This window comes from Sphaeramia orbicularis, chromosome 12 (genome assembly GCF_902148855.1).
Source record: "Sphaeramia orbicularis chromosome 12, fSphaOr1.1, whole genome shotgun sequence".
In the NCBI taxonomy this organism is placed as follows: domain Eukaryota; kingdom Metazoa; phylum Chordata; class Actinopteri; order Kurtiformes; family Apogonidae; genus Sphaeramia; species Sphaeramia orbicularis.
Genome location: NC_043968.1, coordinates 68,974,259 through 69,000,012, shown reverse-complemented (window position 1 = coordinate 69,000,012; position 25,754 = coordinate 68,974,259). Strand labels below are relative to the sequence as shown.

Sequence of the window (25,754 nt, the reverse complement as noted above, 5' to 3'; positions counted from 1 at the left end):
TAGTCTGTATAGTTTATTATTATTGTTATTATTATTATTATTATTATTATTATTATTATTATTATTATTCTTTCTATATATATATATATATGTATATATATATATATATATATATATATATATTGTTTGTCTTTATGCATGTACACTTTTTTTTCTTGCACTTTATTCTGTTGCTGCCTTGACCATTGAATTTCCCGGTTGTAGGATCAATAAAGTCTAATCTAATCTAATCTAATCTAATCTAATGTATAAAACCAGAAAGACCAGAAAGACTAGTAGGACAAAAAAAAAAAAAAAAATACTGATTGGAACCATGAGCCATCCTCCTTTGAGTGGATGCTCATGATCTACTTTAATGTGTGTTGTTTTTTTTTCTTTGGTTGCTGTTTATGTAAAACATATTCAATGCTAAATTCCATCAGCCTTACCTCTGGCCTGTGGGGTTGTAGATCTCATTGCTCTGGCACCCACTTATGGTGATTGGATCGAAGGACTGGAAGGAACGCAGGCCTACGCCCGAGATGGCTACGAGGTCTGATGCAAACATGACCAGGATGGCCTTTGTGTGGTAGAAGGCCACGGAGAGGTCATGGCTCACCGGGATTACCAAAGGGTTGGTGCGGCAGCTGAGACGCCATTCACCTATAGAGATGACATTGAATAAGATCTTATTATAGTTTTCTGATGGCTGATATTGATGATTGACCAGTCTTTAATGTAACATGGTGGAAGAATGAATGCAGAGGTAAATGTCCTGTTGAGTTAGATATATTTGTTGATACATTTGGATACTTGACACAGATTTGCATTTTCCGCCAAATTAGCTGTGGCTTTGTTCAGGATCTTAGTGAACCAGTTCACAATACCACAAGTGTTGAGTGGAAGCACCAAACAAATAAGTGCCATTACTGGAGAGTGATGCATAACAGTCTATAATATCCCATTTTTGTGGTGATTTCCAAATAATTTTTTCTCTACATTTAACCATGACCAAGTGATTTATCACCATATATTATAATATTATCCTTTGCATTTTTGCAGTGTAAATCATGTATTTTCCTATATTTAACTTACTGACTATGTAGATGTTCATAAAAGCTCAGAGAAAATTCAAAGGGTATTATATCAAAACATGACATTTTCATCAAAATATAACATTAATTCTACATAACAACACTCGTCTACAACTACTGTCATTTATCAGACTAAATGGGTTTTATTGTTGAACCAATGTTGCAGAAGATAATGGTGTTTCCATGTTCATTACAGAGACTATGGATGCATCCAAAAAAAGACATCTGATGCTGTTGAAAATCTGAGAAACTGAATTATTTCACTGTATTGATAGGATTAGTGGATCAAAAGTTCTTGAACATTTTAGATCATTAGATCCTGTTGGGTCTTTGAGGGATGTACTAATACTACTATATAACCATATCCTTCTAGTTTCTTTAGTGTTTCTTCCTGCATCCATGTGAAACCACCTTGTTTATTTTTTCTTGTGCTACTTTCACACGTTCTCTTAAACTTAGTCTCATATGAGATGCCTATAAGGAAAGGGAAACATACTGTGTTTTGAAAAGGGGTTCTCAAATGAAACAGTACCAGTCCCAGAAAAGTGCTATGAATGACATCTCGTCAACCTGTTCATTCATACCAAGGCTATGGATGCCCTCTTTGGTGTCCACCAGCTGCACAGTGATGTTGCATTGTGTCTGGTCAATGTAGCCGGTCCCGTCAGCAGCGAGATGGATTATCACTGCTGCTGCCACCATGGGATGAGAAAAGTGAGCCTGAATGAAGGGATATGAAAAGCACAAAATGTTAATATAAATGCACCATTTCTTATGGACACCATTATTTACAGTACTGGTTAAAATACATTTAGCTTAACCCATAAAAACCCAAACATCCACCACTGATCAAAACCATCCACTGATATAAATTGTTTAATATCTGTTGATCCATTAATCCTATCAATACATGTAAATAATAATTGGTGTAAAATGCAGTTTGTCATCTTTTCATGGTCATCAGATATGACCCATTTGGACGTTCAGAGGCTCTGTAGTGAACGTGGAAACACCTTCATCTTTGACAACATTGATTTACCAGTAAAACCCATGGTGTTTGATCAATAACAGTGGATGGAGACACTTGGTTTATGTTCAGTTAATGATATAAATTACTTTAAAAGTCACTTTTTTCTTGTTTTCTCTGTTTCTGATATAATAACCTTTGACTTTACTCTGGGCTTTTATAAACATCTACATGAATTTAGTGAATTAAATATAGGGAAATACATTGTTTACACTGAAAAATGCAAGATACAGAGGATAATATAATAATAAACGGTGATATATAAAGTAAGAAAGGTTAAACAGAGAGAAAATTGTATTTGGGAACTGACACAAAAGTAGCACTGGGTCTTTATGGGATAACCAGTTTATTTAAATGCGTCATAAATGTCTATGCACAAGAAGATGCTCATGATAAATACCTCAGGAAGGTATATATTAAAGTTACATCAATATCAGATGGTGGTTTGGCAGTTGGGCAAGTTGCTTCCTGACATTCTCCCTATCACATAACCGTATTGTTTTAATTCAGATATCAGTAAATTGCGTCAACATGATGCATCATCTTTCTTAAAGACGTCGAAAATGTCAACTTGCAGATATTGACTGTACATTGGTCTTACCTTGAGCCAATAGTTGGAATTTCCCCAGTGGGTTTGACTGGCTCCACGACAGGGGAACCATGCATACTGAGACACACCATCTGACAGATCAAACACCTTCGACTGACACGTCTAGAGAAAAGAAAGAGAAGGAAATTAGGTAATTATACAAGTCCCAAATTCATCTGATAAGCGTATTTGTATATCCAAAACATTTTATTTCCATCTGTGTAAGGCAGTGTAAGGCATGCTAATGAGTTCTAATCTGACATCCCATCATTTACGGCACAGGGTCATGAAGTATGATGAAAATCGTTAGCCTCATAGCATAATATAGTTTTAAATTGTGATACATATCATTTCATTGGTTAGTTTGATTTATATTGTTATCTTTGCTTCCAAAATGCCTCAGAGATGGGTTTTACTTAATTTCTCTCAACATTGATTGACTGATTGATTGATTGATTGAATGATCAATTTTTTTTAATCCATAATATGATTTTAAATGTTCTACCCCCAAATTTCTAAAATATTTTCCATGCTCTGACTGTGAATAATTTTCTATCACAACTAACCATCTACTTTCTTCACATCTCACTTAAGAAGAAAAATCTCCCATTAAACTTTAAGGAAATATTGATGTTTATAAAGTATATGGACAAAAATATTGGGACACATCATGGCTACAGCTGTAAGATGTCCTGTTCATGCTGATTTGAGATATAAACATCAATATTAATAATCAATATGATATTTATCACAATATAAAATATATTATATTTGTCATTATTTTTTTATAGCCCAGACCCCTCTTAGAAAAGAAACACCTGAATTCAACATGTCCCAATACTTTTGTCCATATAGTGTATGACTTAGGCAATTATGCTATGAGGCTAACAAACTGCTTTAGCCAGTTCAGTCTTGGCCTTTGACAATGCTTCAGCCCCTTTATTTCCACAGCTGTCAGCTGTTTGTGTGCTGTTTTGGCTGACGTGTAGCTGACTTGCATTCATGGCAGTATTTATTTGTGCCTAGTCAACAAACCCAGCACCGTGTCATATGTTGTATGTTCCAAGTTTCTCTCCTTTACTTGAGTATTTAAATACTTCTTGTGCTGCCTTTTCTTTAAATCTGCAGTGCTGTACCTGCCCACTAGATGACCTGAGAGAGGTTTCTGACGCACACCTGAAAGTCTAAACCACAGTCTTTACATTCGGTCCAATCAGTTTTGCATTCACAGTGTAATTTCAGAAGCGGAATAAGTAGCTTCGGCTTCTTCCTTCTCCTTTCTGGACATAAAGTATTGTTAACGAGCCACAGTGAAATAGTAACACACTGTGTGACATTTGTTATCCTTTTTTTGGTTGACTTTTTTCCTTTAATATATTGGAGTGTCCTGTTTAAATTGGTAATTTCTTTTGCCTACTTAAGATCAAAATAAAGTCTGTCTGTCTATCTTTCTATCTAACATTGCATGATATACCTATGAGAGATTTGTGTCCCACGTAGATTGGTTTATAGACAAGTGTGTGTGTGTCTGACATTGACTTGTTGCTCATTCAGATCATGTTCAACTTCTGTCTTACCTTTGTTACCTCCGCCAAGGAGGTTATGTTTTTGTTGGTGGTGGTTTGTCTGTTTGTCTGTCTGTCTGTGTGCTTTTCTAGATAAGACAGCGCAGACCTCTGCCGAGGCAGATCAGGGGCCCCCCCACCCCCGATCACCGCCAAAATTTAATCATTTGTTCCTTGTGCAAGTATCAACATTTCCTGAAATTTTCATCCAAATCTGGGGCACTGATCTCCCTTGGCGGAGGTCTGTGCTCTCCAAGTGCTTCTAGTTTTTCATTTGATTATTGTTTACCGTACCCTTGTGCAGCTTCCTGTAATTTGTGTGAAAGTCCAGATTCAATCATCATTGCATTTTTTGCTGTGATTGTCACCTGTTAACCACTTAACGCCTACAGTTGCAAATATGCAACATACCCAAAACTCTCTCTATGTGCTGTAGTCAAATTAACAATCTCCACTTAATTAAGTATCTACTTGAAAGCAAAAACACAAATAATTATTTTTTTAATATACTTGGATATAAATTCAGGCATTATGGGTTTAATCTTGATTTGTATGATTATTAATTAATGATATTTTTGTGAACCTGTTATGGTCTTCTCTTATTTGTTCATGATTTGAGGCCATTGTCATTGCAAGGTAGAAATAACTATCAACAAACTTTCAATTGAGTAGTGAGTAATCAGCAGGTATATTAGTTAAAACAGATCATGACATAAGTTATTTTGCTTAATGCTGGCACAGTAAGAAATTAGTTCCCTATCAATCATTACTCCACAAATCAAATTTACTGTATTTTGTCAAGTCACATGATACGAAATAGGTTTGAATATGCCTAACATTTATACACTGATTGTAACCTGAATGTCCTATAATTTGTGTAACAATAGTTCCATATTCTATTACAGTCTACTCTCGTTATACCGCCAACTTCCGTTCACGGCCAAATTGGCGGTATAGCGAAAATGGCGTTACAACGGGTTGCGTCCATAATGTGCATGTCTTTACTATATGATGTCTATGCTGCCTCCGTTAACCCGTTCTAATTGCGTTTCTAAATAAATCTTGATTCTGTTATGTTGTAAGGCAGGGATCGGCAACCTTTAACACTCAAAGAGCCATTTCGACCCGGTTTCCACGGAAAAGACAACACTGGGAGCCGCACCTCGGAGGTGCCGCGCCGCTGGCGGTATAACAGTCGGGAAATCAATGGTATAAGTGTTGTTTGTGCATGGAACTGGGCTGGCGGATGGCGATAAGCGGAAATGGCGGTATAACGGCGGGCGGTTTAACGAGAGTAGACTGTATATTATCAGGTATGATTTCCCTTGATGTAGGGTGCAGCAGTTTGGGAAGTACTGATGTTTTTGATTTCTAGAGCTCTATGGTTAGCAATAAATACAAGTGGTAACTTGTTTGGAAAATCATTTTAAACTTGTGGAGCACTGTTTGGGGCATATTTTAGCAGTTAATTAAAATACAGTCCGTACATACTGCATGTAAAATACAAATATGGAAAGCTGGAATGTGGCTATTGAATACTTGACCTCTGATGTCACCGATGAAAAGTAATTAAAAAGAAATAAATAAATGCCCGGAACCATGATGAAACACTATATTAGATATAATTACTACTTTTTAGCTCTGTCAACCTCGTTTAAATCAAAACTGAGACAGAGGGGATATAGACGGACCGTAAACCATTAAGAAGGACCCATAGGAGATGGATACGGTGGTTAAAGGGTACTGAGGAATAGTTCTAACACAGACAAAGGTGAGGGAGGGCAGATACCCAAGGACGGTGAGTTTCGCCCGCTGCCCTGAGCAAGTGAAATGAGACACCAGTAACATGAGAGTATTGCTAGAGAGGCTACTGTAAGATCCTGCCACAGTGAAAAACTGGTCGGACCAGCTATCTGTCCATATATCTGTCCCCTGGATCTGTTGACGTGACCTTTTTTGCTCAAAGCTGAAGTTGCAGAAATTAGAAATGCAGGTGACAAACACCTGAGAGTCACAAGAGACATTTGGCATATTTGAATGCAGCTGTGTACATGTATCATTTTACCAGCCATGGAGTAATATTCACAGAATGGAGTCATTTGGTAAACATTAAAAAACAAAAAAAAATTTCTAATCTGGCAGATGCAAGCAGTCCATCCGTCTTGCACTGTCTTATTTGATAGCATACACTAGACTTTCTCCATAACCTGAATGATATTAAAGGACACACATAACGTTAGCCTCATAGCATAATTGCCAAAGTCCTACACTATATGGACAAAAGTATTGGGACGTGTTGAATTCAGATGTTTCTTTTCTAATCAGGGTGTGGGATACAAAACAATAATGACAAATATGATAATATAGTTTTATAGTGAGATAAATATCATATTCATTATTAATATTCATGTTTATTTTTCAAATAAGTATGAACAGGACATCTTACAGCTGTAGCCATGATGCGTCCCAATATTTTTCTCCACATAGTTAATAACCATCAATATTTTCTGAAAGTTTAATGGACGATTTTTCTTCCTGAGTGATATGTGAAAAAGGTAGGTTGTTAGTTGTGGTAGAAAATTATTATCTGCAGTCAGAGTGTGAAAAGTATTTTAGAAACATAGAGGTAGAATATTTAAAATGCTAATTATGGATAAAAAAAAAAAAAAAAAGAAAGTAAAAATCAATGTTGAGAGAAATTATGTAGAAACATCTGATACATTTTAGAAGCAAAGATAACAATTTAAACAAAATTAACCAAGGCAATGCAATGATATTTATCGCAACATAAAACTATATCCTGATATTTGTCATTCTTGTTTTGTATCCCAGACCCCTGTTAGAAAACAAACACCTGAATTCAACGTGTCCCAATACTTTTGTCCATTTGTGTATGAGTTGGGCAACTATGCTATGAGGCTAATTATTTATCCCTGTATGAAGCTCTAGCAGAGCACATTTCCACTCATTTTTCACAGTCCAGGTGACAAAACCCTGTTCTACAAACTCATCACTAAACACGGGTGACACTAACTACACCTTCCTTGACACTCCTCCTCCCATCTTTTCCTCCCCATCCCCGGGTGTTTTTCTGACAACCTACTGTTCAAGACAAACACTGCCTGACATGCCACAACCTCTGCCCCGAAGAAAATACCCCCCCCCCCCCCACCCCCACAACCCCTGAAGCATCACACCATTAGGAGGTAATTCACATGTCTCTGGTGGCTCATTAGAACCCTTCCAACCCCCTCCCAGTCCAATGACAAGAGTCTAAGCCCTTCAAATACATTTACCATTTCATTGGACTTAAATATTAACAGAGAAAAAAAAAAAGGAGGCTTAACGGTGAGGATTTTTTACAACATGCCATAATAGTGTTGGTTCCTTGAGTTAACCTTTCAACCTCTACTGTTTCCCTCAAACCCAAACCCTAATCCTAGTTTAGTGAAAGGGTTTTGACAAAATAAGTCAAAGACAAAATGAATGCATGAATGAATGCACAATTTCAAATGCGCCTCGTTTCCAAACTACATCGAGTTAAATATGGCTCAAATATAACCTCAGCGCCCAATGGGTCAACAGTGACGTAAGGGATGTTAAGAGGATTTGTATTTTACATAAACAGAAACACATCCCCAGTAGGAGGTAAACACTACTTCCTCATCCTGCATCTGTCACCTGATAAAAGCTTTTCTTTGTTTTCCACATTAATTCCACAACTACCAGTATTTGATTTTGAAGTCAGCCAGTAACTTCTACATTATTGCATTGAACAGCAACCTACATTTACAAAGAAAACTATCAAAATGTAAGGAATACTTTATTTAATGTACCCACTGTGTTGTTTAGTCTGGAAGGTGGTGAGCTCCTCTCTAGGTAAAAACAAACTTAGTCTGCTGGAGATCATGGAAAAACAATCCCTTGGCTCATTTCTACACAGGTCGGGTATTATTTAAGGAATGGGGTAATTGCATTTTCAAATGTAAGTCTCTATGGATAGTAAAAGTCACGTGCATTGATTAATGCACTGAGGATAAGGGGACAGGAGCCAAGAAGCTTTTATAGCACTCACTTAATCACAGGTTAAGTAACAAAACCTGATCATTTTACACAGAATTTGCAAGTTTACAGCATATGGCTGCAATTATTAATATGCAAAGCCTACTTAGACCAATTTAGCAACTGTGGCAGCAACATAAGCACTATTACACTATTACAAACCTCCCAGTATCATGATTGCATTGAGTTATTATGACTTAAACAATGCATTTGTTTGTTGAAACAGCTTTACATCTTTGGCATCTTTGACAACTGTCCATTTACATAATCTGATTTAGATAAAGGCACATATATCAGCAGAATCCACTGAGACAAAATGACAGTCAGATGTGATTTCTTCACTTGCTTTGATCAATTAGCCCACCCCCAATTATTGGCATATAAGATCGTCCAAATAATACAGAAAAAAACATGTGGAGGGGAAAACAGTCTGTGTCGAATCACATCTGTATCTGTACTGTATCAGTGTATAATATGGTACATGGGAAAGCCCTACAAGTAGACTGTTTAACAAGACAACGTAGAAGCATGAAACTGCATTTGTCTCAACATTTTGACACGTATGAACATAAAAAATGTCAACAGACTCTGGCGTGTTTGTACATTTTCAAAGGATTCAAGCACTACTCTATCATCAGATGATGACATCAGGTCATAAAAACACTCAAAGGCGAACCCTGAGCAAGTGCGTAATAAATTGTAGGTTATATAGAGCGGCTGCTTTAAATTTAAAACATAGAAGAAAGAGAAAAACACACAGACATCACTATAAACTGAAGCTGTTCACATTTCCTCAACCTGCAGTGTTTTCAACTGCTCAGTAGTGAACGTATCTAATATCTGTCCTAGAAGTTGCTAAATGACATCATCACTTAATTTGCGTAATTGTAAATGTGCATGTAATTGTGATGAACAATGCAGGAGAGAGGAATAACATTATGTTAGAGACAAAAAGTGAGTATAAAACCCCTCTAAATATGTTTGGAACTACAAATGATCTATACTCAATTCTTGTTTTTTTCATTGTCCCAATTCCAACCCTCCTCCTTTATTCAGGCTTGGGGACCGGCTACAGTGACCCAAAAGAGACACTGGAGGAGTTACTTTGGTTAGTAATTTATTTGTTTGTTTGTGTAGTTTTTATCTTCATTTTCTTCAGTTTGGTTTGGATTGTAACCTTAAGGACCACTTAGGAGACTACAAGTCACAATAAAACATGAAAGTTTTTAACCATAACATTTTTAATTTTCAGTCTACATTAATAATCTAAACGGACCAAAAAGAGGCAATTGAGAAAACTGTCAATGTCAATGAGAGTGATTTATATTGGTGGACTAATTTGTTTTAGACAAAGAACGATACATGTTTTCACATCAGAGTCTCTAATACAGTGGTTTCCAACCTTTTTTGGCTCGTGACCCCATTTTAATATCACAAATTTCTGGTGACCCCAGACATTCAAAACAGAGACATTTTTTTTGCTCAAATTAATTTGTTTTTGATCATGTTGCTACACTATGTTGCAAATAAACATTCATTTTAGATGACATTTAGTCTATATAATGTATATTATTATGGACAGAGGCAGAAAAGCCAGGTGGAGATTACTGCACAAAGTGAGAATTTTATTTTCCTTGGTCAGGATATGTACAGTCAGTCCAGCTAAACTATGAATTATGAAAGAGCTGCAGCATCTGAAACTGACCACAATGAACATTTGACAGATAAACAGTACCACAGTGCTTCAGTTTCAGCTTCAGAGTTTGTCATGTCTTTTATGGATTGGGATTGTCTCACTCAACTCATCATATATTTTTTATTAGTAAGTTTTTGTTTTTTATCAATTACTAGAAATTTCAGGCGACCCCATTTGAATTCCAGGCGCCCCCCACGTGGGGTCCTGACCCCAAGGTTGAAAAACACGGCTCTAATAACACCAGAAAAAGTTGATATAGATTTGTCACTAGTCAATTTTTTGATAAAGAGTCGCTAGAGGGGTCTAAAAAATCTGTAAATCATTTCAAGTCACTTAGAGAGAAAATGTGTGAGTTTTAGCATTTAGCATTTTAGCATAAAAATTTGTTGCTGGGTGTGTTTATTTAAAAAAAAAAAAAAAAAAAAAAAAAATGAAAAAGTTGCAAGGGTAGTCTGAAAAGTCCCTAAATCTGCAACAAACATGTTAAGTTGGCATGAATATCAACCTGCTACAGCAAAAAAAAAAAACAACTAAAAAATCAATCATAGACAGTCGTGCTCCTCCCACTCTGCTGATCTCATTAGAATTATGCCATCAATTACACATATATTTAATAATTTAAAGCATCAGTTTACAAGCCAAGAATGTGTCCATCTGGATGTAAAGAAGTACCAATCAGGTTTATGTGAGATGGCTGAGTGGACTGCATCTGTTGAGTCCTGTGACAGATCAACGTCACCAACACCACAAGGGCCACCACCTTGACACATTTCAATCTGTTCTTTAATCCCTGCAGGTGTAGACATGCTGAGGGCTGCAGAGACATCTTTCATATCTCTGGGTAGCTTCTAGACTGTGTAGGGCTAGAGTTTGGATGTAGTCTTTTAATTCTGCACAGTCTGATACTTGTCAAACATCATATGTCTAATCGATAATTCATGGCTGAAACAGGACTATAATATTGCCTCTTAGCATAATTGCCTAACTCATACACAAATGGACAAAAGTATTGGGACATGTTGAATTCAGGTGTTTCTTTTCTAACGGGGGTCTGGGATACAAAACAATAATGATGAATGTCATGATATATTGTTTTATATTGCGATAAATATCATTGTATTGCTTTGGTTAATTTGGTTTAAATTGTTGTGTTTGCTTTCAAAATGCCTCAGAAATGTTTTTTTTACTTAATTTCTGTCAACATTGATTTTTTTTTTTTGTTTTAATATCAATGAGTATGATTTGAAATGTTCTACCTCTAAATATCTATAATATTTTTCATGCTGTGACTGTAAATACTAATTTTCCACCACAACTAACCATCTATTTTCTTCACATCTGATTTAGGAAGAAAAATATCCCATTAAACTTAAAAAGGAAATATTGATGTTTATAAAATATATGGACAAAATACTGGAACACATCATGGCTACAGCTGTAAGATGTCCTGTTCATGCTGATTTGAGGATTTTGAGGATTTGAGATTTAAACACCAATATTAAGTTTTTTGTAGCCCAGACCCCTGTCAGTAAAGAAACACCTGAATTCAGTGTGTCCCAATACGTTTGTAAATTTTGCGTATGAGTTATGCAATTATGCTATGAGGCTAATGATATGTTCTTTCTCTTGCCACTGACTACTGTACATATTTTTTCAGAACATCCCATGGGGCACACAATAAGAGCGGGCTTTCTAAATAAATCTAGTGTTAAGTCATTCACATAATGAAGATCACATATCCGTTAGTGGTTATGTAGCAAATGGATGTGTTGGAAGTAGTGGTAGTGTGCTATAGTTGTTTTTGCATCCTAAAAATCTCAAGCCACACCAGGTCACCAATCCATTTCAGTGTTACATTTAAGTTGTGTTAGACTAATGTTAAAATGTTAAAAACAACAGTAATAGTTTTAGTCTTTCGCAAAAGTAGATGTCCTTTACGTATTAAAAAAGATAAATCAGAATAGACAGTTCTGATAAAACCTCACTAACCCCAAATACACAGTATTAAGTGTTAAGGACATAAAATGCTCTGTTCCAGTTACATAAGGGAAATTATTTGATGTTCATTCAAAATAAAACTGCTTTTTGCCTTCCTTGAAAAACAGTGTCAGCAATGCTGGAGATGAGTTCAGTTCCTACCCTGAAAAACACACACAAACGCAGTTAAACACATGGTCTTAATTTGTACCAGCTGGCAAGTTAGACCGGCAGACAACGGCCAACCCCTGGTCTGTAGACACAAACTGGTGTTTGTAAATCACCACTTCAGATAAAAGGAGAAGTAAAGTGTCTTGCGCCAAAAGGGAAACCGGAGGAGATAAAGGTAAGGAAAAAGTGAAAATGCAACTGCCAGACTCATTACTCGAGAAATATATCTGTACTGTAAAAAATGTTAATTAGGAGTTGGAAAAGCAGCTTGAAAAACTCTTAGTCAAGACAGAGTAATGACAATAATAATGGCTCTAATAGCATAATGTAGGCTACTTGAACATCCGCCTTTCCCCTAGTGACGGAGTTCAGTTAGATCCCTGTTACAGATGGATTTCTGTACCAAACACACATAGACAATAAACACGTACACACACACAAAAACAAATGTAAATGTATATTCTACACCCTCCATGGCTGTGATTTTGAAACCTTTTAATTTATAAAAAATGCCCTGTCCCCTGATTAAAATCAATAAACCCTCCACCCACACAAACAAACTTGGGTGTCATGTTGCTGAAAGCTACCGGAGCCCCCAGACATTTATAAAGGTCCCACAGTGAAGCACAAAAATCACCCAAACACTGGACTGGACCAAGGAAAAGCTCAGCTTTCCCAATCCTCGACACTCATGTCTCCTGACTTTCCACAGAACACAAAACATGACAACTCATAAAAACCCAGTGCTGCTTTTGTGTCCCAAATGATTTTTTCCTCTATTTTCAACCTTTCCTAAGTGATTTATCACCATTTACACTCATATTATGTTCTGTATTTTGCATTTTTAAGTCAAAATCCGTATTTCCCTATGTTTAATTCACTGATTATGTTGATGTTCATTAAAGCGGAGATTAAAGTTAAGGGTTATTATGTCCAAGACAGAGAAAACTGAAGAAAAACATAAATTTTTCTGCAAAATATATCGTTAACTGAACATAAAATAAGTGTTTCCATCCACTGTAATTTATCAAACTGCATGGGTTTTACTGGTGAATCAATGTTGTAGAAGATGACTGTGTTTCCACCGTTTGCTATGGAGCCCCTGAACATCCAAATGGGTCATATCTGATGACCATGAAAATATGACAATCTGCACTTTACACCAATTATTTACATGTATTGATAGGATTAATGGATCAACAGGTATTAAAACATTTTATATCGGTGAAGAATTTTGGTCATCAGTGGATATTTGGGTCTTTATGGGTTAAGATCGGTTTTCTTATGTGTTTGTTATGTTTGTTATGTGTTTTACATTTTGGTTTTTCTTTCTCATTTCAAGTTGCATGTTGGATTTAATTTGTTGTCTTTTAAGTTGTTTTCATCTTGGTTTTCTATTTGGTCATTTTCTTTGATTGCACTTTATTTTGATTTAATGCTGCAAAAACCACCTGGATATGAAAGGTGTTTTCATTTTGTTTCTTTCATCTCATTTTGTTTTACAGTTGTTGATATTGTTTGTTTTGTTTACATTTCTGTCTTGTTACACTGTTTTTTATTCAGTACTTTCAGTCATTTTTGCCTTGTTTCATCTGTTACATTGTTTTGATCTTGTGACATCTTGTTAGCTTGTGCATGTGGTCTATAATTGATACACTGATTGATATAACAAAGGCACTGCCTTCTCAGTGTGTATTCATCCAATCTATTCTTTTTAGAAAAAATATTTAAAATCAAAGGTCTTGAAGGTGCACAGTGATGAAAAAAGGTAATTTCCTTTATGCACATTAAAGCTGAAGTAATGAACCTGTTTTGAAAATGTAAGGCAAATAAAGTACATATTTTGGTGTTAAAATATACTCAAGTAAGGTGCATGTACCTGATAACTTAAGTACAGTGACATATTACATTATTGCTCCTATGCAATACATTAGAAAGTCAGTAATTACCCTTTTATTGTAATAGATTATCCACTATATATTTCTGTGGCAGCGTCTTTACAACCCATCTTCTCTGTCATACATGACCATCTACTAAAGCAAACCATAAAAGTTCGGTATTGTAAGTATGAAACTCTGGTTATGTATTGTTGAGTTGTGGAGTTACATATCTACACCCAGACAGACATTTAGACGCCATCATGACAACATAATGTCCCACATCCCATGTACCATGTGGCAAGATATAGAAAAAAAAATGCTGCTTTTAGATATTATCAGAGGATTGACTTGTAACAGTGCTTCTGTTGTTGGGAGTGTTGGAATGTATCTTTGGGAACCAATTTTCCCTCAATCCCCTCTTGTCTACATCAATTTACAAGTTCCAAAATGATTCCAACCCCATCTTCTCAGTTTGCAGACTGTGTGCATGTGATTTGTCTCCTCACATACAGCTTTTAATTTGTGTATTTAAACATTTTGTTTGACAAAATGAGCAATGAATAAACATTATATGGTTTAATTCTAATTCGGTTGTGTTCTCGACACAAATGCATTAACTGTTTAACATCCACTGTTTTCATGGAAACCTAAGCCTATGCAAGCGTTAGGGTTCAGTCTTTCTCTGAAGTATAACTCTAATATACACTGCCTGGCCAAAACAAAACAAAAAAAAAAAACACATCTGGATTTAACATATCAAACAGGTAAGATCCTTCCATTGGATAATTTCTGCAGTGATTATTTTAGCTGCAACAAGTTACTTTACTCTAATTGATGTAGTAGCTTCTTGTCTCTTTAAAAGAGCATAAAGATGGACTGTGCTTCAATGGATAAAGGTCATGTGGTCCCTGTTCCAGAGTTATGGATGAATCAGAGTGAGAATCAAGGTGGATGAAGTGATTACCCATCATGCCTAGTGCCTACAGTACAAGTCTATGAGGGCAGTGTTATGATCTGGGGTTGATTCCTTTGGTTAAGTCTAGATGCAACAACATTGTGTTCAAAGAAACAATGGAAATAAATATTGCGAAGAAGCTAAAAGCTAAATCAGGCAAAATTGTGTTTATTTCTTTGTTTGTTTGAGCAGACTGTGGGGATGTGTAGAGCGTGTGTTCATTTGAAAAGGTACATCTTCTAGTTTCTGAGTTTCGCATGTGATTGAAACATCACCCAAACATCAAATATAACCCTAACCCCAAACCAAAAATGGTTTTAAAAAGTAAGTTCATTAGATATTTATCCAGACATCACCTGTTTCTTTAGTTTATCTGCTGGTATTCCTTTCTTTCTTTTTACATATAGATGAATTTCGAGGTCTGAGCATGAGAAGCAGAAGTGAACATGTGTGAGGCGTTTGTGAAGGAGAGAGCGAAAGCAACAACAGAGAGAGACTAGTATGAGTTTCCAAGCACCATCCCATGGTTTACTGGAATGCTGGTGAGCGCCTGGTGTGTGAGGTAATGTCCTGTCACCCAGCCTCACCCATACCCACTGAAGCTCACTGTCTCATTGGTCCAGGGTAATGATGGGCGACTTCCATGCCCAACTGAGAATGGGGCTGTAAAAGTTAGTAAGTGAGCACAATTATGCCGTTTACCTATGCCAGTCTCTTCAGAGTAGACATAAGTAGTGACTGGGTGGTAAGGACTCCAGACCGCAAGCTAATGTATAGGAATTGGTAAGTGTACAATGGCAGCAAGTTGAAAACAGATGGGTCTGCGGAGAGTATAAATGTCCCTCAGTCAGTGGTCCCCCCTACTTCTATTCTTAATAAAACAGGGCCAAAACCCTGCATATTAACAGCTAGAAAAAGTTATGGAGTGGTGGTGGTGGTGGTGGTGGTGGGTGGGGGGGTTGGGGGTCATCAGTGCCATGCAAAAAAAAAAAAAAAAGAAAGAAAAAGAAAGAACACCAGCCACAATGAGGTTTCCACATGGCAGCACCACAATAATAATTGAAACGGGAAAAGTAAAAGGGAAAAAGGAACACCATCCCAGAGGTTTCTTTTTAATGTTACCACACGCTTATGTCACTGGCACGGTGCCTGACGAGCGCTGTGTGGTTTTCAGGGAATGTCGGTGAGAAAGACAGCGCCAAAGGAACCGGTCTTCCTGTATTGCAAGCAACAGCTCGGCTACTGTATAAGCTTTCATTTTTGTGGCTGTCTGTGTGTGTGTAAGTTCCAGCTTGTGCAACAGTATGCAAGTTTCTCTCTCTCTCTCTTTGAATCCTTGTATGTATAAGTGTGTGTGTTTCTATTGCAGCCGACTATTTACAGTATGCATGCATACCCCACTTAAGTCGACACACTACTTTTTTGTGGAGACAAAAGTGGGCCGCTTACTATTTCCATGTTTTTACGAGCTAGAATTATTCCTCTCACCTCACCTTATTCCATGCATCCAAAGAATTGCTTACATAAAAGTAAATGTGGCATATTCTTTTTCACGCATATATGTTTGTTTTACATTGAGAGATGTGTGAATTCGTATAAGCAATTTCTTGTAGCGTGAGAGGACTAAAATGTTATCCCTTCTGTTGCTTATGTATAATTAAGGGGAGTGTTCTCCAAGGGTGCCCAGAGGTTGCGTCAGAGATTGCCTGGGCAGCGGTCCTCTCTAGAGAAATCACCTGGCTTGCTGTTTGATCTTAAAGTTTCAATGCACACACACACACACACACACACACACACACTCTACAATAACACAAACTCATCTGCTGAAATGTACATAAAAAGGCAAGTAAGTCTGCAAATACACACACACACACACACACACACACACACACACACACACACTAGGGCCAGTTCTCCAATCCAATCCCCCTAGAGCAAGTTGAGCTGGCTCACCATATTCCATGGTGTGGTAGTGGGGGAACATTATGTTCTGCTCCACAAAGACAGCAGTAGTACATTTCAGTCCCCTATGGACCTGCCCTATAATCCTGCATGGAGTTGGCGTCGTGTGTGTGTGTGTGTGTTCTCTAGTGTGTCTCCGTCTGACTGTGTACCTGTATGTGAACTTCATCAGAAACAAGGGGAGGATCTTTTAAACCAGCTCCAGACCCCCCCCCCAAAAAAAAAAAAAAATTCTATTTTTATGTCACAACAACATTGTTTTGACAGTCAAAGCCATGTTGAGTTCGATGCACTTCTGTGGTCTGTCAGGACATCAATCACAGATGGGAAGATAATATCAGCAATCACTCCTAACACTGACATGTAACATTATCTTGGCAGCAACGCACCATCATCACTATAGAAAATGAAATAATTCATCCACATGCTTTGCTTTTCAGTGAATGCGCCCTTATATGTCATATTCACCTTGTTTTGTCATGTTTTTGTCTTTTTCATCCTTTTGTCATTTCCATATGGACTTTTCTTAGATTCATCTCAAACTGTCTTTGTATCTACATTTCATCTTATTGTGTTATATATGCAATTTTTGTGTGGTTTGATGCCATTTTTGTCCGATTTATCTCTCAGGTTATTTTTGTCTTGTCTTTTTTTTAATGTCATTTCAGTTTTGCTTAGTCTTTTACATCATTTTTATCTTGGTGTAGTTGTTTTTTTTACTTCTTTTGCCATGTCTTAGTCATTCTTTTATGACTGATGACTCTCCTCAATCTTTCACGTCTTTCATTTATGAACTGTTCCAGACAATACTCTGCTATTTTATTTATTTTCTTTTTTAATCATTTCGCGTATCATATTATTGTCACATATTTTACTCTGGTGACTTCATAAAAATAGCTCCTATTTTGGATCCCCACCCAAAGTTTATGAAAGTCAGTTTTAAATGAATCAGTGTAACCTTATATAGAACATATTCACCTCAAACTAGAGGTCGTCTGCTGCATTCTGACACTGAAAGAGGAATGTGAAAGTTCTGAACCTGAAAACAAAACAACCATTAAACCTGGCTTGAATGTGATATTGGCAGGTTTTGTGATCATTAACATGTCTCAGCTTTATTAACTTCATACATTCTCTGGTGTCCATGTGGTATTTTATTTGGATCAAACTGCTCATTTGAGGACATTTTAATGTGGAAATGGCCAAAAAGAGTGGTTTTGGGCCATTTTCCAATTTCACAATAATTTTTATACAGTGATGTATTTTCTTTTGAATGCAGTTAGGCTGCCGGTCAAACTAATAGCCTGTTTGTTTTACCTCCAATTACAACCACATAACTCGTGTGTTCATCCATCTGTCATTTGTCAGTGTTTCAAATTACGTCATTACCACATATCTCATCCCAGGCATCCTTTTTGTCGTCTTGATTCTAAAAGCTACTATTCTAATTGCTTCCGAGCTACACTCACCAACCGACCCAAAAACTGAATCTGTGTCATTTTGCAGAGATGGAGCACATATTTACATTCTGAAAGGTACAGTAGATTTCAGGCTACTATACTATTATGTACAAATGTGCAACATTATTTATAGCACTATGCACCATTTATTATTATGTTGTTGAACCCTTGTAGGCCAGAGGTTTAAATGTAGAAGCATTCATTCATTCTTCTCCTTGGCTTCAAAACTTAAGAGGAAGCTCAGCTCTCATTCATAAATGCCACATACAGAACTGAGATTATCATTCATGGCATTTAATGGATGAATATTGTTTTTTTGTGTTTTTGGTACAGCTAAAACAGGATTTTTTCTCTTTTTTTTTTTTTTTTTTTTTACAAAACTTGAACACACACACACATGCGTGCACATACACACACACACGCACACACACACACATAACACACAACTTCATAGCACTTGAGATTTCGTGCAGATACTTGATCTCTCTTTCTCCTCAAGTGCCTTCTTGTGCTGTTGTTGCTTTCTTGCATCCGCAAAGATCCCTATCACTGCTGCCCGCCTCGCTCGCCACAGACACACACATACACAGTCACAATGTCTTTAGACATCAAACAGGTCTGATACACAATGCCAATACATGACTTGTTTACTAGATCAGAAGGGAATGATGTACTATCCATTCCTCCTACCACAACACAATGATTCAAAACATAAAGCATGCACAAACATAGAGAGTTGATTACACTTGAGTGTTGTCCTGTTTCAGGTTAGCGACTTATGAAAGAACTGTTTGCAGTGAAAGCTGAAACACAATTAAATGAAACCACAAAGGATGGACTGAGCTATTTACAAGATGGGGTTAAGTGCTGTTTGGTAATGATAAAGCTATAATGACTTACACTGAGTAAACACTCATTAGTCAGATTTTAAGTACACAGTCACAGTTGTGGTGATAAAAGTTGTTAAGTTTTGCATATTGTTTAAAGTGTAGCAGAATAAAACTCAAAACTACACATTTAACTTACGATAGAGGAGCTTTTGTCAGCATGAATTATGTCCATGGGATAATGTGAATGCAAAAAACAGCACTTTTTGAAGAGGAAGGCATCTGTATTTGACATTACCATGACAGATAAGGAACAAACCCTGTATAATCTGTGAAGAAACATTATGAATATAGTGGCTTCTATACCAGTCTCGCATACACAGACCTTTGTCTGCATTCTGTTAGTTTTGTACCAGCACTGAAGACAGGTCTGGCACCATGCAGAAGATAAAACAACTCTCCGGATTATTTAGCTCTTTTTTATTTCTTCAAACAATTCATATGTCTTGGGCAGCACAAAAGAATGTCCAGAGAAAATTTGTATGTGGAGATGTAATCCTTACTACTGAAATGACAAAATCTCCATAAAAGACGGGAAAGTTTAAACTGATAACGTGTAGATAGTGGAAATAGTCAGCAGAGTACATCCTGTGGCTACTCCCATGCTATAGACACATACTGTACACTGCGACCTTCACAGTCAGCAGATCTGACACGTACAAAGAACACATAACACGACAAATACAGAGTCTGTTGTCTGTGACTATAGTGGCCAAACACCTTCCTTTGTGCTGTTTTTCCTATAATTTGTCACCTGTACATTTATTTTGCAACTGTGATTTCTTTGTGGGGCTCACTTTGCCTATTTCCCTAGAGATCTCTCTGTGCCACACACACAAATGCACACAGAACAGCACAGTTACAAACACTGGATTGACAGTGGTGATACATATTGTGGGATGGATGCTAGTGGTTCACCAAGGACTGACTCACAGCAGAGAACTTTTGCTGTGATTATGGCTTTGTGCCACGGTAATGATATTGTCTGTGGCTGTGGGGATCAGAGGTTTAGTGTGTGTGCGAGCTCTAAACAAGAAATGGCGGGTGCCCCCTTGTATCTCAATTATTGATCATGTCAAGCAGATGTATACACTTATAGTCTTACAGTAAGTGTTGTGTTAAACTTAACTAAAACCGCGTATAGGGATCGGGTCAGGGACAGTGTACAATGTATGGGAACCTACTGCGGTGCATGTAAATACATGCATCTGTGTGTGTGTACATGAGAGAGGGAGAGACAATAAGAGTGTTGTAGTCACATTACAGATGCTATTTAACCCAAGAGCCATTCCAAATGCAGCTTAGTTTCTGGCAGGGTCATTCAAAACTTATTTATGCATGGTCACTCAACTCTTTCGGCAGTTGTTTCATGAGAAAAGATGTCGATGTTGCAACTCTCCCTTGTATTTAAACTTCAGCAACAACGGGTAAAAGGAAAGAGAAGTTATTAAAATGATTTAGGAGAGCACTAACACAATTAGCCTTTCCTCCCTGCAGATTCTGGCAAGGGTACAGTTAGTTTCAACTGTGAATGTGTCATATAAAAGATGATATTGTCTGACTTCCTCCGACCGCCTTTTAAGAAAGTGGCAAGTGCTGCCATTACAACAAGTCCTTGGCTTCACCAGTAACAATTATCCCCAAGCTGAATATTTTCTTTATATCTTCTAAAACAAAGAAACAATCCAAAACAGACTAACAGCTCGAGTCACTTTCTAAAAAAGAAAAGCAAAAGAATTTGTCTGCTTTTTACTCTTGATTGTTGAAGTATTAAGGAATGTCACCACTCACACAGACTTTCCATGTATTATCTTGTCAGACAAAAGGATCTCAAATTATTCACAAACTATGTACTCCATCAAGACCAAAAGTAGATTTAGAACTATCAGCTTCAGAAATTAGTAACTAAAAGCATATTTGGTATTTAGAAGCCTTTGACTACTAGCCACCAGACCAAAGGTCAACAAAAATTAGGAATTTGCTGGGATGAGTATCACATACAACTTCAAAGAAATTAATTATTTCTTAGTTTTTTAATATAATAGTGTGCCCCCTGAGTTTAGAAAATGAGTCCTGCATGGTCTTCAAAGGCATTCTTCATTCTTTGCCATGTCAGCATTGACAATACTTATCTGACAGATACTTTGCAATTTACAACCTGGCAGCATTTTAACTCTGCAAAAGTCTCCATCTTAACGTAAAAGTAAATCTGTATCTGCAAAGCCATGGTGCTTTTGACAGACATCATTACTGAGAAATCACATCAAATCTCCAAATAGATCACAGAAGTGTACCGTCATGTGTTACAGTACAGCTTTGCAGCTTGGACTTTGAAACCTTTAGTTGTTATCACATCAAATACCTATAAATCTTCACATTTATTTCCACAAACAAAGCTCCAGTGTCAAATGGAAAAGTCAAATCTCTTAAGTCAGCACAATCTGAAAGAGCTAGAGTGAAGTACACTAGATAGGGAATGCAGTCCAGATGCACAGAGAATAGATGTTCAGTATGAGCTTCGTAACCAATTCCTGGTTAGATATGGCAAGAGTCAAACAGCAATTAAAATACCACATGGCTCGACTGAAAGCTCCTGAAAATAGGTAACATCTATAACAACTTTGACAGATCAGCCACGGTGGCGTTTTCAATGTTGTTCTGAGGCCTGAAGACAAGACTGCTGCCTGGTCTTCATCTCTACGAGCAATTCATGAAAGTTTCTTCTGGGCATGACCCTCTAGGATGGTTACCACTTGCATTCACTTGCACAAATGCTCAGGAGTGTAGCTTCAAACAGGATTTCTTCTCAGTTCTTTGAGCCCTTTCTTGCATTATCTTTACACTATCTGCACATTTTCCAAGGAACAAGCATAAGCAAACAAGTTGCTGACATTGCTACTGTGCAGTTTCGTGAAGACAAAAATAGATATAATCAGCTCTTAATTTAATGTCGATCTATACTCCCAAAGTTGGCATGGCACAAACTAATAACTGCAAATAAAAACACTATGTGACTTAAGTGAAATTTCCTATCATTTCTCTTCTAGGGACAAGTGGGGACTGTATCAAGCCATTGGAGGACCAGGACCCTTCTCTTCTTCAGCTAGGCCTTTGGAATGTGTGCACAATGTGGTTTTATATTATGTGGTTGAAATATGCATGAATGTACATGGAAAAGTCCACAGAAGTCCCTGATGTTTCTGGACAGTTCACGAGTCGTCCTTTTGGATCAAAGTTACAGATATTAGTGTGTGTAACTCTGTTGAAGAGCTTGACAAAGCCCCTCCTCAGTAACTCATGTGGTTCTATCAGCTCAGTGATGGTTCTTGATCAGATGTCGTCTGAAGGACTAGAGATCACAGTACTCATCTTGGGCTTGAGCCTGCACTGAAATACATCCAGATTCCTTGAATCTTTACATTGTGTTCTGCACTTTAGAGGCTGAAATATCTAAATCCTTTCGTATCTTTCTTTGAGGAACATGTATTTTCAACATCTTTTCCATAATTTTCTCACACATTTGTTGACAAACTCAGTATAATTGTTAACTGTCACTTGGGCCTTTTCAGAATTCCACGCAGCCGCAGCAGCAGGAGGCAATGAAGCCATTTCCGTGTTTGTTGCTCCTGTGGCCCTGTGTGGAATTCCCATTCCCACAATGCAACGAAATTTCCAAAAGGGCCCGAGTGACATATTGGTTTGGTATGGAAACAAACAGACTTGAGATGGACTTCAAAGACACTTCAAAGTTGTTCACAGTGAGGGACATGATTCAGGTGCATTAGCAGATTCGTGATACTTAGGCTATCACTCGGGTTTTACAAATTTGATGAAAAATTGGTGTTGAAAATCATACGCAGCTTTAAGGTGCACTTTCCATATCGTCTAAACATTTGATTATTTTGAACTGTGTAAGTCCTTGGTTTGACAGATGACAGTGGTATTAAAGGTAAGGGGGCAGAGAGAGAGAGATGGTCACAGTAAAACGGTCGTGTTTTATTAACCTGTGTTTGCATACTTTCCTCATGTGCACCTGCACCTGTGTGTCCACATAGAGTGTACAGTCAGTGGCCTTGATCTGATCTTATCAGAGATGACCCTTAGGGAACAGTGTGTTCTCCCCTAGCATAGGTTTTGTGTGAACACTGTGTTCCTCATAGTAATCCTTTCCTTTGGCTGTATGGACACTGGTGACTCATGGAGACCAAACAATTAACAGAGCTGTCAGTTGAAACACATTCCATTTTTATCAGACACAAGTTGTATCATTTAAATGTCAAATGTATTAATAGGAATCTGTTAATCCCTTGCATTTGTTTGTGTAAATTCTTGAACAATTCAAGAACAACTATATAACCGAACTTGTAAAGAATCAACATGTGCTTCTAATGTCTTTATTACTTGCCTTAAAAAACATTTCACCATGCATATTAACATCATCCTAAAGCACAAAGTAAGACAGAGTAGAAACCTTCACAAAACTAAATTGAAATGCACTGTAAGCAGTAAATAACCTTTAAAGGAGATAATATATTTTAGCAATAACATGTCTGAGCTTCAACCATCCATGTAAGGCAGATGGGATTAAATAGGATTGAGTTTAATGCACTTTTACGTGTGTGAAGCTTTGTGTGTGTACACTGAAAGTATGCTTTACCCTAATGTTTTGGGCAATCAGCCCCTCTCTGTGTAGCAGCAGATCAATGCTTCCACCAGGCTTAGGTGGAATCAATGGCTTTTTCTCCGGTCTTCAATAAGCATTACTTTAATGAGAGTAGCAAACTTCGGCATACACCCTGGGATACATCTAATTAAATGCCCCAGTCTCTAAAATTACTTAACTCAAAAATCAGCAGAAAAAGTTGTTTTGCAGGAGTCTTGCAAAAAAATTGAAGCTTCATTATAATTATATGTAAAACAGTTATTGATGAGAAAGCAATAACCGACTCGTCAAAATGCACCCCTTGAACAATAGAGGAGCTTGTTATGACCTTTAAAATCCAATTTGTATACTCTCCTTTTTAACATGCAATATCGTTAGCCTTATAGCATAATTGCCTAAGTCATACACTAGATGGACAAAAGTATTGGGACTCGTTGAATTCAGATGTTTCTGTTTTTAGCAGGGGTCTGGGATACAAAAACAATAATGACAAATATCATAATATAGTTTTATGTTGTGATAAATATCATATTGATTATTAATATTGATGTTTAAATCTAAAATCCTCAAGTCAGCATAAACAGGACATCTTACAGCTGTATCCATGATGTGTTCCAATATTTTTGTCCATATATCAATTCTTCCTTTATAAGTTTAATGAGATATTTTTGTGAGATATGAAGAAAGTAGATGGTTAGTTGTGGTGGAAAATTATTATTTACAATTAGAGCATTACAAATATTTTAGACATTTAGAGGTAGAACATTTAAAATCATAGTCATGGATTAAAAAAAACAAAAAAGAAACAATCATGGATTTAAAAAATTATATTAAAAAAAAGATTTAAAAAATCGCTGTTGAGAAAAATTACGTAAAAACCATCTCTGAGGCCTTTTGGAAGCAAAGATAACAGTTTAAACTAAACTAAACGATAGGATGATATTTACCCCAATATAAAACTATATTATGTTATTTGTGATTATTGTTTTGCAGCCCAGACCCCTGTTAGTAAAGAAACACCTGAATTCAACATGTTCCAATATTTTTGTCCATGTAGTATATGACTTAGGCAATTATGCTATGAGGCTAACAGTATGTAAAATATACAGTATACGTGCTTGTGCAAGCTAGCTGTTGTTGCATAAAATGCAATAGTGATATATCAATGATTCATCTGCAAAATTACTGTGTTAAGATAAAACTGTTTGGACTCACCTTAGTAACAGCAGGGTACCCAGCAGCCACCTCTCCAGAGCAATAGGGCTTTTCCTCTTGGGAAACTTCAACGCTGGATGCCCACTGGTCTAGGAACCCACTTGGGGTGTAGAGGCCGCAGTCCCTCACACCCGTCTCACGCTCAAAGTCCTCACACACCCCATCACCATCATAATAATAACACATGCTTGGCTCCTCTGCAGATAAAAAAACAAGCAAAAAAAAAAAAAAAATTAGCTTTGGAATTGCCTTCATTTTAAATGTTTTACAGCATAATACAAATGCTTTAAAACAACACAATAGTAAAGAAATATACCTGACCTTGGGTTGGGGGTAGAATAGGAATTGTGGAATTTTATTGGGTCATCAACTGGAGAAAAACAAAAAAACTACTATGGACACAACTGATTTTCTCAATGAAAATAGAAAAAGAGCATTCTTGTTTCTAAATTGGCCCATCCATCGACCCATAAATCCATCTTCCACTTAACCAGGTCTAAGTCACATGGACAGCAGCCTAAACAGGGAAACCCAGATCTCCCTAACCCGGACCACCACCCCTAGATCCTCCA

General features: G+C 37.0%; 1 protein-coding gene across 2 annotated transcripts in view; it reads right to left on the bottom strand.

Annotated features, from left to right (window-relative positions):
- Positions 1 to 25,754, bottom strand: part of pappaa (pregnancy-associated plasma protein A, pappalysin 1a) — a 142,955-nt gene that overhangs the window by 58,367 nt on the left and 58,834 nt on the right. For both annotated transcript variants that reach the window (XM_030150515.1, XM_030150516.1), the window contains exons 10-13: positions 25,183 to 25,379; positions 2,702 to 2,812; positions 1,658 to 1,793; positions 429 to 642 (exon numbers count right to left, since the gene is read on the bottom strand). In XM_030150515.1, coding sequence (XP_030006375.1) covers positions 429 to 642; positions 1,658 to 1,793; positions 2,702 to 2,812; positions 25,183 to 25,379 — 658 coding nt within the window. The remainder of the gene's footprint in view (positions 1 to 428; positions 643 to 1,657; positions 1,794 to 2,701; positions 2,813 to 25,182; positions 25,380 to 25,754) is intronic.